Source organism: Erythrolamprus reginae, chromosome Z (genome assembly GCF_031021105.1).
Source record: "Erythrolamprus reginae isolate rEryReg1 chromosome Z, rEryReg1.hap1, whole genome shotgun sequence".
In the NCBI taxonomy this organism is placed as follows: domain Eukaryota; kingdom Metazoa; phylum Chordata; class Lepidosauria; order Squamata; family Dipsadidae; genus Erythrolamprus; species Erythrolamprus reginae.
In genome coordinates this window covers 112,143,748-112,157,148 of record NC_091963.1, presented here as the reverse complement: position 1 = coordinate 112,157,148, position 13,401 = coordinate 112,143,748, and the positions used below count along the sequence as shown (strand labels likewise).

At 38.3% G+C, this 13,401-nt stretch overlaps 2 protein-coding genes across 5 annotated transcripts in view; one reads left to right on the top strand and one right to left on the bottom strand.

The window, feature by feature from the left end:
* SCRN2 (secernin 2) overlaps positions 1-5,518 on the top strand; it is a 21,003-nt gene extending 15,485 nt beyond the window's left edge. For all 4 annotated transcript variants that reach the window (XM_070729217.1, XM_070729220.1, XM_070729219.1 and 1 more), the window contains exons 8-9: positions 215-391; positions 5,239-5,518. In XM_070729217.1, the coding sequence (XP_070585318.1) occupies positions 215-373 (159 nt within the window). In that variant the 3' untranslated portion in view covers positions 374-391; positions 5,239-5,518. The remainder of the gene's footprint in view (positions 1-214; positions 392-5,238) is intronic.
* LRRC46 (leucine rich repeat containing 46) lies at positions 2,973-13,401 on the bottom strand. Its single transcript, XM_070729222.1, has 8 exons — positions 12,676-13,401; positions 11,040-11,139; positions 10,796-10,904; positions 9,475-9,521; positions 6,674-6,783; positions 5,909-5,978; positions 5,302-5,465; positions 2,973-3,408 (listed from the first exon to the last, which is right to left on the bottom strand). The coding sequence occupies exons 1-8, from the start codon at positions 12,683-12,685 to the stop codon at positions 3,038-3,040; spliced, it is 981 nt and encodes a 326-aa protein (XP_070585323.1). The 5' UTR covers positions 12,686-13,401; the 3' UTR covers positions 2,973-3,037.

The following is a 13,401-nucleotide window of genomic DNA, read 5'->3' as shown; positions in this document are numbered from 1 at the left end:
TAATCTGTTTTACTTGAGATTTTAAATTAGTATGGGTGAGGATTTGGGCCCACTTCCTATAGCGCATTGCAATCTCCTAGAATTTTATGCCAGCTTTTGGGTTTGCTTTTGGAGTTCATCTGCTCCAATTTTCATAAGGCAAAGCAATGCTATAATTAAAAACAGTATCCTATGAATCTGTTCATATACTACCCTTTCTCTCCTTCATTCGAAGCTTGAACGTCAGAAACTGCAAGAAGCTATGAAAACATTTCAGCAGCAAGTTCTGCAAAGTGTGAAAAATGTGTCAACAGGCTCTGTCACTATGAAACCCCAGGAACTGGCTGGACTCTTTTGCAATTCTGTGGATGCAGAACTCAAACTGTATAGGTGATGTAGACTTAATGGCCAGGTGGGTTGAGTCTAAATCCTTTTGCTGACAGATTGTCTGAATTTTTATTCTTTTTAGGGTTTCCATAAAGGGTTCTGAGCCAGTGAAACAGCAGATCATGATCTATGAATGTCATGTCAGCAATAGTGAAGAGCTGAATTTATTTCTTCTCTTAGTTGTTGTATAGATTCAGTAGCCGCTGGAACCAACTCCCCCCGGAGATTAGAACTGCCCCTACTCTTCCTGCCTTCCGTAAACTCCTTAAGACCCACCTTTGCCATCAGGCATGGGGAAATTAAACATCTCCCCTGGGCACGTTTAATTTATACATGGTATGCTTGTGTGTGTGTCTGTTAGTATTTGGGGTTTTCTTAAATCTTTAAATATTTTAATTAATTGGATTATTATGATTGTTTCACTTGTTGTGAGCCGCCCCGAGTCTTCGGAGAGGGGCGGCATACAAATCCAAATAATAAATAAATAATAATAAATAAATAAATAAATAGATGAAACTGAAACAAAGCTAGAATTTCTTTATTTTCTGAATTGGTTTCCTTGTTGAAAGGAATATATGTTTTCAGATAGCTCTCAGCTCTTCAGCTTTAGCTGGCTTTTGTTCCTGTTCTCAGCATTTCAAATAAGCTTATATTTATTTACATTTATTTAAACATAATATGTTTATGTTTACCTCTAAGTCAAAGGTATTTCATTTATAAACAAGGTAAAAAGCACTAGCACAATCATTGAAGAATTTCACCTCCCATTTATTCGTACTCATTTTTTTCTGCCTTTAATTTTCAGTCCATAAAAGGACAGATCCTCTGCTAAATTTAGTCAGCTTTTCATAAGTGTTGTTGAAACTGTCAACTTTAGAAGGTTTGTGAAACAGGTTTTATCTGTGGAATCTCTGCGGATTTTCCTTCAGCAAGTTTTTTTCTGTGTCAAATTATTTATTGCTTAATTGTTTTTCTTTAATTACATGTCTACCAATTTGCTTGGAACAGTTGTTACGTGACAAACATATAATTTATGGGATCTCCCTGGGTTCCTTTTAAGAATTAGCACCACATTTGATTACCTTCCAGTCCTTTGACCATGTGGTTGATTTAAGGAAAAAGTTATTTATTGCCTTTATGTTGCTGGGGGATGGAAGGATGAAAACTATAGTGGTAATGCCTTTAGATTGTACTTATGTACTAAATTCTGGAGATTACTGCCATTGGCATGAGTACCAGATTTCTGTCTGGTGCAGGGAATTTTAACTATTTGGGAATTTTAAGGACACTTTTATTGCAACATACGTTTTATTCATTTTTTACAAAGTAGTAGTGGATTTTAGTATCTTTACTTTGGGTTTGTTTTATAATTAAAAAGTGGATTACGATAGGAAAAATTACAAGAGAGGTAACTAAAAAAAAAAGAACATCTCTGCAGATAAACCAATAGAAGGATTTAGTTCTAGTTCTGTGACACTTCCTTGGAGTTTGTCCACATAACTGAAGTAGTCTTTTGAATTCCTGTGAATAATTTATATGACATCTAGGGACTTAAAAATATCAAGGATGGGAATAGTATCTACAGTATCGTTTTGGGAGGCTAAGGTCCTTGGAATCTTTAGGAGACAAGCAGAGGAATGACATTGTATACATTACAACATAAACATGTACATTAAATAAATTATTTGTCTTGTGTGTAATGACATCAAAATGTATGTGATGTCATTGTAGCTCTTATAGCTGATTCTGTGGGAGACGGGGCCATGTTGCAAAGGAATAGGCTAGGGGAAAAAACCAAAATCCCCTTTAAAAAAATAATCAAAGGTGTCTCCCCCCTTCCCGCCCACCCCTCGCCTCAAAATACTATCCATTAAATGTCAAAATAATATTTTGGTCTTATTTACACATGCATGTCAATTATAATATATGTTAAACCACAATGATCACATAACATTTATGCCAAAATGTGACAAACTGCTTTATTAGCATGCTACATTACTATAGCTGATTAGAAAAATTAGGAAAAAATGTGGCTTTCTACAGAATTAAAGTTTTTTGCTGGTTCAACTTACAAACTCATTTTCCAGTTTTTTCCTCAATGGAGACTTTGGAGCAAAGTTACTTTCTCAATTAAAGTACATAATCTCATACCAGACATCTCAAGTTAAATATAAAGATTTTATGACTATCTGTAGGTTTATATGCACTCTAATTTACCTCTAAAATACACACATTTGGGTTCAGATATATGTAAACAATTATAGTTCCTAACTAAGTTTTGCTAGTAGATTTAAAATTTCTTAACAAAGATTTCTAGGTGCAATTTTATAATTCAGTATTTTTCTTGGGGCCTTTTGATGTCTCAAAGATAAATTAGTATTTATCATTGTACAAATATTAAGAATCACAAAAATTCTCATTATATTTCACTAGAAAGAAAATTTCAGTGGGATGCCTGCTATTAATATCCCTGCCTCTCTTTTTTGGTAGAAGTGTTTCTTGTAAGTTTCTGTCTATATTTTTCTGGTTTTCTGACTGGCAATCATAGTCCTTCTACCTTCTCTAACAGTTCATAATATCTTGCTTTTTTAAAAAATAGACAATGCTTCAAAAATGAAAGGATTTATTTGATTAAATAAAAGAATTACGTAAATAATGATTCAACAAAATATCATTTTTTAATGTTCTTGTTTGCAGCCTTAGCTGCACTAGGTATCTTTCCTTTTATTTTCTGCTGGGTCTGAGTTGTTCCTTCATTTTTTTCCTTTGGAATATTCAGCTTTGCATCAACTGCTGGATTCGTTGTTCTTTGGGGTGGATTCAAAACCATATGGTTTGCAGTTTGGGGTAAATCATTTTGAACTAGAGATCTTGATTCTGGTAAACTTAGTTCAGTTCTACCTTCACTGGTGTTGAACACAAGCTGCCTCAGATCCTGTCGTTGCCTCAGCTCTTCTAGACGGGCTTCGTGTTCCCTCAATGCTGTCTCCCTCCGCCTGGCTGAGCGGCTACTGAATTCATTATGGAGATCAACAAAAAAGTCTAACAAAAAGAGAGAATTAGGATAATGTTACAATAATCCATTCATAAAAGAATTATCTAGCTGTTTTCAACAAGTTTGCATAGAAGTTGCAGAATTGGGGAATGCAAATTACTTTGGTTAACATGGATACAAAGAAACCAGAGGTTCAGGCTCAAGGTGTAGAATAATAATAATAATAATAATAATAATAATAATAATAATAATAAGAAGAAGAAGAAGAAGAAGAAGAAGAAGAACATAACAGCAATACAATATAAATATAAATCTAATGTTAAAAAATTAAAAAAACTAATTTAAAATACATTGTTATAAAAAACTTATCTGCTACACAATCATACACACTCAGTCCGACTGAACATAAACATAATAAAGGTTAGCGAAAAAAGGAGGGGGAAAGATTAATCCCCCCACACCTAATGGCAAAGGTGAATCTTCAACATTTTACGGAAAGCGAGGAGGGTAGGGGCAGTTTGAATCTCTGGGGGGGAGTTGATTCCGGGGGGGCCACCACAAAGAAGGCTCTTCCCCTGGGTCCCGCCAGACGGCATTGTTTTGTCGATGTGACCCGGAGAAGGCCAACTCTGTGGGAACTAATCAGCCGCTGGGATTCGTGTGGCAGAAGGCGGTCTCATAGGTACTCTGCTCCAATGCCATGTAGGGCTTTATAGGTCATTACCAACACTTTGAATTGTGACCGGAAATTGATTGGCAGCCAATGCAAGCCACAGAGTGTTGATGAAACATGAGCATATCTGGGAAAGCCCATGATAGGTCTTGTGGCCGCATTCTGCACGATCTGAAATTTCCGAACACTTTTCAGAGGTAGCCCCATGTAGAGAGCGTTGCAGTAGTTGAACCTCGAGGTGATGAGGGCATGAGCGACTGAGCAGAGACTCCCTGTCCAAATAGGGCCGCAACTGGTGTACCAGGCAAACCTGGGCAAACACCCTCACCACAGCTGAAAGATGGTGCTCTAATGTTAGCTGTGAATCGAGGAGGATGCCCAAGTTGCGGACCCTCTCTGAGGGGGTGAATAATCCCCCCCCAGGGAAATGGATGGACAGATGGAATTGTCCTTGGGAGGCAAAACCCACAGACACTCTGTCTTGTCAGGGTTGAGTTTGAGCCTGTTGACACCCATCCAGACCCCAACAGCCTCCAGGAACCGGCACATCACTTCCACTGCTTCGCTGACTGGACATGGGGTGGATATGTATAACTGGGTATCATCAGCATACTAATGATACCTCACCCCATGCCCTTGGATGATGTTACCCAGCAGTTTCATGTAGATATTAAATAGCAAGGGTGAGAGGATCAGCCCCGGAGGTATCACACAAGGGAGAGACCTAGAGGTCGACCTCTGTCCGCCCCACTAACATCGACTGCGACCGACCGAAGAGGTAGAAGGAGAACTAATGTAGAATAGTGCCTCCCACTCCCAGCCCCTCCAGCCGGCTCAAAAGGATACCATGGTTGATGGTATCGAAAGCCGCTGAGGTCAAGCACCACCAGGACAGAGGATAAACCCCTGTCCCCGGCCCGCCAGAGATCATCCATCAGTGCGACCAAAGCAGTTTCTGTGTTGTAGCCGGGCAGTTCTAATCTCCGGGGGGAGCTGGTTCCAGATGGTCGGGGCCAGTGTTTAACCAGTGTTTCCATGATTTTCCCATTTGTATTATTTTTTCATTGTTCTTGTGAGGTAAGTTAGGTTGAAAATGAATGACCTTAAGATTATTAGGAAACATCAAGGGAATCTATTTCTTGATGACTTAAATATTAACAATATTCACAATAACCTATCTTCAGAAGTATTTTTTTCATTGCAGAACTGAAAATATTTGCTTCCAAATTGATGAAACACCCAAAATCTATCCCTGCAATTGGAATACCTTTTTCTGTGCTCAGCGGCTGAAAGAGCTCTGGACAGTCCTCATAATCACTCTCTTCTGAGCTATTTTCCTCCTCTTCATTATTTTGGAGTATGACTTTCTTCTTTGGGATGCCTTTGTGATCCAGTTCTATCAGATGAGGCAGAGCTGCCAATACACACTCTCTAGAAATGGAAATACAAGGCTGATGAAGTTGAAAATAAAAGTTTTATCTCTCTGCTCTGTTCTTTGACAATTAATGAAAGTAGGAGGCAAGATCTTTTGCATTTAATTTTTTTTTTAATTTAAATGAAAGTGATGCTATGAGTTATATCATGTTTCTAAACATTGGCAAAATGGGCACTTCAACTCCCAGAATTACCCAGCCAACTCCTCTGCCTCATTTCTCATGTTCTTGATGGATTCAGAGCTCCCTATTTGCTTTAATATATGATTTTGCAGTGGTCTTAGTGATGGGGTGCTACCTTCCTGAACTTAATACCTTCCAGATAGTAGATGCTGGCTGGGATAAAGAAGTTCCAAATTTAGCTTGAAGGACAAGAAATTAGAAAAAGTAATTATAGGATGAGTTGTTATGAATCAGTATTATTTATTTTCCTGGTTTTACCTGTAACCTTTTTGATTCATGCATTTATTTCCAGTCAGGTCAAGGATTGCGAGGTTCAAAGGCAGCTCATCTATATAAACCAGAAGGTATAAATAAGGAAGCTGGTAAGAGTGCAAATGGATACAGATTGATACAGAATTTTTGGAGATGTAGTGGGCTGCTTTATGTTTTCATGAAATATGATCAAACTCAAAATGCAACTCTTATTTTATTCAATTATTAAATACCTCGCATATCTGGTTTAACATTATAAGTCAAAGTGAAAGATTGAATTTCAACAATATAGTGTTCTATAATATAGGTTCATATAATATTTTCACAACCCATGGTGGAATATAGGTACTTATCAACATTGTTTGAACCAATTTTACAGCCCGTGAGCAATATTCAGCCTTTTGACTGTCCCTGTCTAGCCTATGTCACATTACTACATTTTTCGGAGTAGACGCACTTTTATCCCCCCTAAAAGAGGGTGGAAATGTTAGTGTGCGTCTTATACACTGAATACAGCCATTTTTGGACCCCCCCAAAGCCCCACCCATGCATTCAATTTTTGTGAAAATTGGCCCATTGTACTCTCCACAATAGCCTCAGTTTCTCACGAATTAATCGCCCACCCCTTTAGTAGAGGGTATAGCTCATAATTCAGAAGGTTGGTAAATAATGGTTATTAAGAGTTATATTTCCAATATACCAGGAAAACACACGTTTGAGGATAGTTGATGTAGAAGGCAAAGATGAACAGAAGAATAGACATAGACTAACCTATGTCTAAAGTGTCAATGCAATTCAGTGATAGATCCAGAAATTTCAATTTGAGGAGAGGTTGGAGGTTTTCTACTTTGTTGATGTAATTCCCAGATAATGAGAGAAACCTGGAAGTATGAGAGAAGGCAAGACACTGAAGTTCCTTAAGAGAGACAATAGTAAGACACTGCTTTTCCTAAAAAGGAAAATATATTAAAGCTATGATGCACTAATGGGTGATGATGTCATAAAACATGCCATCTATTTCTGATCACCAGATAGAGTTACTATCCTACTCTCAAAGTCAAGTGAGTGTTTCATTATCAAGTCAGGGCTGGGAATCGACTACAGGTTTTTTTATTCTCATTTCTGAATCCCACTGATTTTAAAATTGGTCTAGTTCTCACTGAAGTGAAAAGCATATTTCATTCATGTAAAAAATCAGCAAGCCAAAATAAGATATAACCAAGTTAGTGTTCTATACTGACTACTTTTTAGTTTAGGGATGATCCCATCTGTAGATGTAATTTATTAATTTATTGGATTTGTATGCCGCCCCTCTCCATGGACTCAGGGCGGCTCACAACAAACAAGGAATACACAATAAAACAATTTGATCCAATTAATAATAATTAAAAAAATTTAAAAACATCCTAAAAATTAAAAGATTCAGTTAACATTCATTCGATCAACAATTTATCCTAAACACATTCATTGGTCGGGGGGGAAAGATCTAATGACCCCAGACCTGGCAGCAAAGATGAGTCTTCAAACTTTTTCAGAAAGCAAGGAGGGTGGGGGCGGTGCGAATCTCTGGGGGTAGCTAGTTCTAGAGGGCCGGAGTCCCCACAGAGAAGGCTCTTCCCCTAGGCCCCACCAGCCGGCATTGTCTGGTTGACGGGACCCTGAGAAGGCCAACTCTGTGGGACCTAACCGGGTGCTGGGATTCGTGTGGCAGAAGGCGGTCTCGGAGATAATCTGGTCCTATGCCAGGTAGGGCTTTATAGGTTATAACCAACACTTTGAATTGTGTCCGGAAACCGATCGGCAGCCAATGCAGTCCGCGGAGTGATCTTGATATATCGGCATGTCTCGGAATGCCCAATACCGCTCGCCTGGCTGCATTTTGGACAATTTGAAGTTTCCGAACACTTTTCAAAGGTAGCCCCATGTAGAGAGCATTGCAATAGTCGAACCTCGAGGTGATGAGGGCATGAGTGATTGTGAGCAGAGACTCCCTGTCCAGATAGGGCCACAACTGGTGCACCAGGTGAACCTGGGCAAACGCCCCCCTTGCCACAGCCGAAAGATGATGTTCTAAGATCAGCTGTGGATCGAGAAGGACACCCAAGTTGCAGACCCTCTCTGAGGGGGGCAGTAATCCTCCCCCCCCCCAGGGTAATGGACGGACAGATGGGATTGTCCTTGGAAGTCAGTACCCACAGCCACTCCGTCTTGTCTGGATTGAACTTGAGCCTGTTGGCACCCATCCAGACCCTGACAGCCTCCAGGCACCAGCACATCATTTCAACTGCTTCGCTGAGTGGACACGGGGTGGAAATGTACAACTGAATACACAATCACCCTGTGCCCTTGAATGATCTCCCCCAGTGGTTTCATGTAGATATTAAGGTAGGGACCTAGGAGTCGACCTCTCACCCCCCACTAACACTGATTGTGACCGACCGGAGAGGTAGGAGAACCACTGTAAAATGGTGCCTCCCTCTCCCAACCCCTCCAGTCGCAGCAGTAGGATACCATGATCGATGGTATTAAAAGCCACTGAGAAGTCAAGAAGCACAAGGACAGAGGATAAACCCCTGTCCCGGGCCCGCCAGAGATCATCCATCAACGCGACCAAAGCTGTTTCCGTGCTGTAACCGGGCCTGAAACCCGACTGCTGGGGACCTAGATAATCAGCTTCTTCCAAGGACCGCTGGAGCTGGAGCGCCACCACCTTCTCAACAACCTCCCCCATAAAGGGAAGGTTGGAGACTGGACGATAGTTATTAAATACGGCTGGGTCCAATTTCCATGCTCTAGCCAGGTCTGAATAATTAATAATAATAATAATAATACCTTTCCAGAAAGCCAAAAGGCTAAGAGCATTCTTGCTTATGATGGTAGATTCTTCCACAGAAATTAGGTCATGATAGAAAAGACTATTCTCCTTAAACCCACCTGCTTGAATCTTAGTAGATGGGATCTATAGCAGGCTTCTTTCATTGGCACAAGTGGGGCAGGCATGTCTTATAGGAATTTAAAAGTAACAACCAACATCTTGAATTGGTTCCAGAAGCAAACTGGTAACCAATGTAGCTCGCACAATAATTGTATGTGAGCACCAGAAGCTTCCAAGTGCCATTACTTTCTGCACCTGCTGCAGTTTTTTAAGGATAGTCCCATTAGAGCATCTTGCAGTAATCCGTCTTAGAAATTATTAGAGCCTGACTGACCATGCACAGTAAGAGTAATCCGAGTAAGAGAACTGGTACCCAATGCAAAATTGTGCAAAGACCTTCCTAGCTATGACTGCTGCCTGCTCTTTGAGCAGAAGTCATGAGACTAAGAAGACCCCCAAGTTGTGCCCCAGGTCTGCCTGGAGGAGTGTAACCCTATCCAGAGTTAATAAGGTGACTTGTTTAAAGCATTTCATCCATTGTTATCATTTGATGTACAGTATATATTTTATAATAATTTTATCATAGTCACTTAGATTCAATGCACACTGAATTGTTTATTTCTCATACAAACTAAGGAAGATATTTCCAACCTCCATTTTTAATGGTTTAAATCATGTAAATTAAAAATATACTTACTTCAAGTTTGGAAAGCAGTTTAAGTGTTCAATTTTCTTTATTTGATTCTAAAAATGAAAATATGAAAAGTCTCAGCATATTATTAAAAACAGGAAAGGCACTGGGAAAGATTAATTCACTGTGTTGACTTTGAAAAAGAATTTTTTTCTAGCTATTAAGGTCTCTGTGGAGTCCTCGAGACACCTTCTGGGCAATTCTGTTTTATCTACAAAAGCGACAGGGCTGAAACCAAACATCGGAAAGACTGTAGTAAAAAGTTGGTCATGTGTGGACCAACTATTTGTGGACATCTCTACTGCCTATTTTCCTGATGCATTTTCTTGCTGTATCCTTATAAAACAGTGTAAAAAATACTTTTAAGAATGGGAGATTATTTTATTTTGGAAAGACCACATCCAATCTGCATCCAAGGAAAATATTTTGCCCTTTGTGGCAGTAGAATAACAGATTTAGCCTTTGCTTTAAAAAATAAAAATAGGATTAGCACCAAACCAAATTCTAATTCACCCTGTCAAAATATGTAGATTCCTTCTTTATGAATTCTGCTAAATATTATTTTTTCCAAGTTTTATTTTTTTCCAATCAATCCATACATTAATCCATATAACTTTACATGTTACATTACTGTAAACACATGCTAATACTTTTACATTTTTAAATCAATTGCGTGTATATTCTTAATAAATAAAACAATTGATTTCAGGTATATTTTCATAAGATTATTGTGCTTGTAAAAAAAAGAAAAATATAGATTTCATTTTGTCTTCTAAGATGTCCAATAATTAATTTCAAAACACTTTGCCCCCAAATTAACCGCTATGAGAAATATTCATCATATTTCTCTTTCTCATGCCTTTTAATATTAAGCCAAATTTGTTTATTCACCTTTTATTACTGTAATCTTAATTTATCATTCATGTATAGTTTTCCTAAACCACCATTATTCTTCTCATATCAGTCTCCATTGTTTTATTGACCATTATTTCAAATATTTTAGTATATTTTTATAAGTGATCTTATTTATAATATTTCCAGGATTTTGTGTGTGTGCGTGTGTGTGCATGTGTTGTGATACACTTTCAGACCCTGAAATCTTGAAATCTGAAATATTTTTAAATAGGCTTCTCTAATTCAGTGCTCCAAATATGATAGACAATTGCTATCATTCCAAATTTTCTTCAAAAGAGTTGGGATGCAGCTAGTGGTACATAGTAGAAGTTAAGGTACATGCTTCAAATGCCAAGAAAGAAAGAAAGAAAAAAAAATGCCCTTTAAAGATAGTGCTGCATTCAGTAAGAAAGAACATGGCAGAGTATGTTACCTGTTGTAAATAGATGCTGTGGACATGTTTTAATTCTGGCAGGTTGGCAATGCAGCTAATTCTCTCCCTATCTAGCCGTAGGACCTGTATAGAAGTCAAGGCTTCAGATCTGGAATTGGAAATATGTTTTTCAGTCACAAACATTATACCTCTTCGCCTTTCCACCATCCTCCTCCCTGCCAAAGTATTACCAGCCCTTGAAAGAAAGTTTTGTATCAATTTAAACGATAACTGGAATACTCACATCTCCTCTGGGTCCTCTTCCTTCACTGGTCCTGGCATGTTCCTCTGAACAATAAGAGATTTTGTCAAGAACACTCCTTCAGTAGAGGGTTGTAAATTTGCTGAAAACAAGTAAACAAAGGGTTCTGGGTTTTGTTTAGGTTTAAATCAGCATACCAGCTACACAACTGTGTCATGATAAAAGCAAACCTTGTGAAGGTTCATAAGGAAGATTCTAGAAAAAAGAACTCTGAAATAAAATAAAAGATAATATATTTCCAGAATATACCAGGAAAAAGAATAAGATACTTAATTTTACATAGAATATTGTTTCCTGGCCATATCTCTACTTATAGATCGTATTATATAGTTTATTTGCCAAAATTTTGTTATTCCTACTAATGGAAAAAACTACCTGAGACTTGATTACTTTTAATAAGAGTTAATCAGATTTAATCATACTTAAAGTAAAACCTTTGAAATGAATGGGGCAAAGCAACTGTGATTAATATAAATCCCACTGATTTCAATCAGTCCATATTAAGAGAATAAATATATAATGAATGAATAATTTATGTACCAAACAATAAAATTATTTTCAAAAGCAGTATGTAGTCCAGTGGTGGGTTTCTCCTGGTTCAGACTGGTTCGCCTGAAACAGCAACCCACTGGTGATGTCACAATGACATCACGGAACAGGATCAATCAGTGCCATCTGTGGAGGCCGCCATCTTTTTAAAAATTGGGGGGGGGGGGTATTGGGATTTTTTTCCTTCTGCACATGTGCAGAAACTGAGTTTCCGGCACTGCGCATGTGTTGCCATCTTGTTTTCTGCTTTTTTGGGGTGGGGATTTTCTTTTTGTTACTGTGTGTGCACAAACCGGCAGTGACGTAAGTTAGAACCCACCTGAATGTAGTCCTCAACTTAAAGCGGTTCATTTAGTGACTGTTCAAAGTTGCACTAAAAAGATGGTGACATGATAAAAATTAAGATGCTTGGCAACTGACTCATATTTATGACAGTTGCAATGTCATATTATCCTCTTTTGTGATTGACAAACAAAAGCAAGGGGAAAGCCAGATACACTTTGTGAATTGTGTTACTATATTAACAACTGTAGAGATTCACATAACAACTGTGGCAAGAAAGGTCATAAAATAGATTTATTTGTTTGGTTTGGCACTTGAATTTTCTTTTGTGAAACAGTTATACACAGTTAATTTTTTAATCCTTGTCATTTAAAAAACAATTTGTTCCCTTTTCAAGTTAGTCCCCCCTCTCAAAGAAATACGGTCACTATAAATATAAACAATCAATTTGCACATGACTAATTCTAAAATTCTTAGAATTTTATTTTCTTAATACATTTTTTTTCTTAATAAGAATAGCCTGATTTCTCTAATTGGCACATCTTATCTCCCTTGCTTCTCATTCCTTTCTGCCTAAAAGTGACCCTTTTGCTCCTCTACAACAGTGAAACGTTAACTTTTATTTATTTTACTGTTTTATTGGATTGCTGTTGACAGTCATTTTTCGTGAGATGGGTGGCCACGCGAATTGGATTGATAACTAAATAAACAAATGGCGACATAGTAGTTCAGTTCTCTAAATTTAATTATCTTGAATTTTTAACATAACCAGAATTGGAGGACTTACCCCCTGGCATGATTGATGAATCCTCTTGATGCCCCAAAATGAATATCTACCTCTTATAAAGGAGACGGGGGAAGCTTGTCCGCAACAGCTTATAGTTTCAGAATCTTCTTGGAAACGGTTTACAGTTAGTAAAGGGAGGTGGCAAGAATTACTATAACAATCGCTTGAATTTACTTAGCAACCAAAGAGAATGCAGCCATAGCAGCGTTCAAAAGTCTTTGTGTCCCTCCCCCACCCCACCCCCCAAAAAACCCTTAGTAAGGTAAATTCAGTTGCTTATACGGTAGCAGCAGCTTGGTAGGACAATGTGAATATCCACCCGAGTGGTGTGACCTTGGCAACGTCTATGGCACTATTTCTCAACCACGGCCATTTTAAAGATATATGGACTTTAGGTCCCAGAATTCTTCAACCACCCTTCAACTCCCAGAGTCTGAGGTACTCTAGGAGTTGTAGTCCACAGTAACCCTCTGCCAATTTTAAGATGTTAAAGTGGCTGAGGTTTTAAAAAATCGATCTAGGGTGAAACGAGCTATCACATTTTTAAAAAAAACGAACGAACTGTTGTAAAACTAAAGTGCTAAACCTCTGCTTTTCTTCTACGGATGCCCCTCCCTAGCAATCGTATCTGCAGAAAGCAAAGAGATGCGATCTGCCTGTATCTCTTTCCAAGTACGCAGAGTGAGAAAAACGTGAGGAAGGGTTGATCACGAGACTTCTCAAGCC

Bases quoted from the DNA above. Each gene is read 5' to 3' on its own strand.
- LRRC46 (XM_070729222.1), bottom strand. The intron at 5,466-5,908 runs GTAAAACCAGGA...TTCCATTTCTAG, and splicing joins ATGAATCAAAAAGGTTACAG to AGAGTGTGTATTGGCAGCTC. The intron at 3,409-5,301 runs GTATTCCAATTG...TCTTTTTGTTAG, and splicing joins GCCGCTGAGCACAGAAAAAG to ACTTTTTTGTTGATCTCCAT.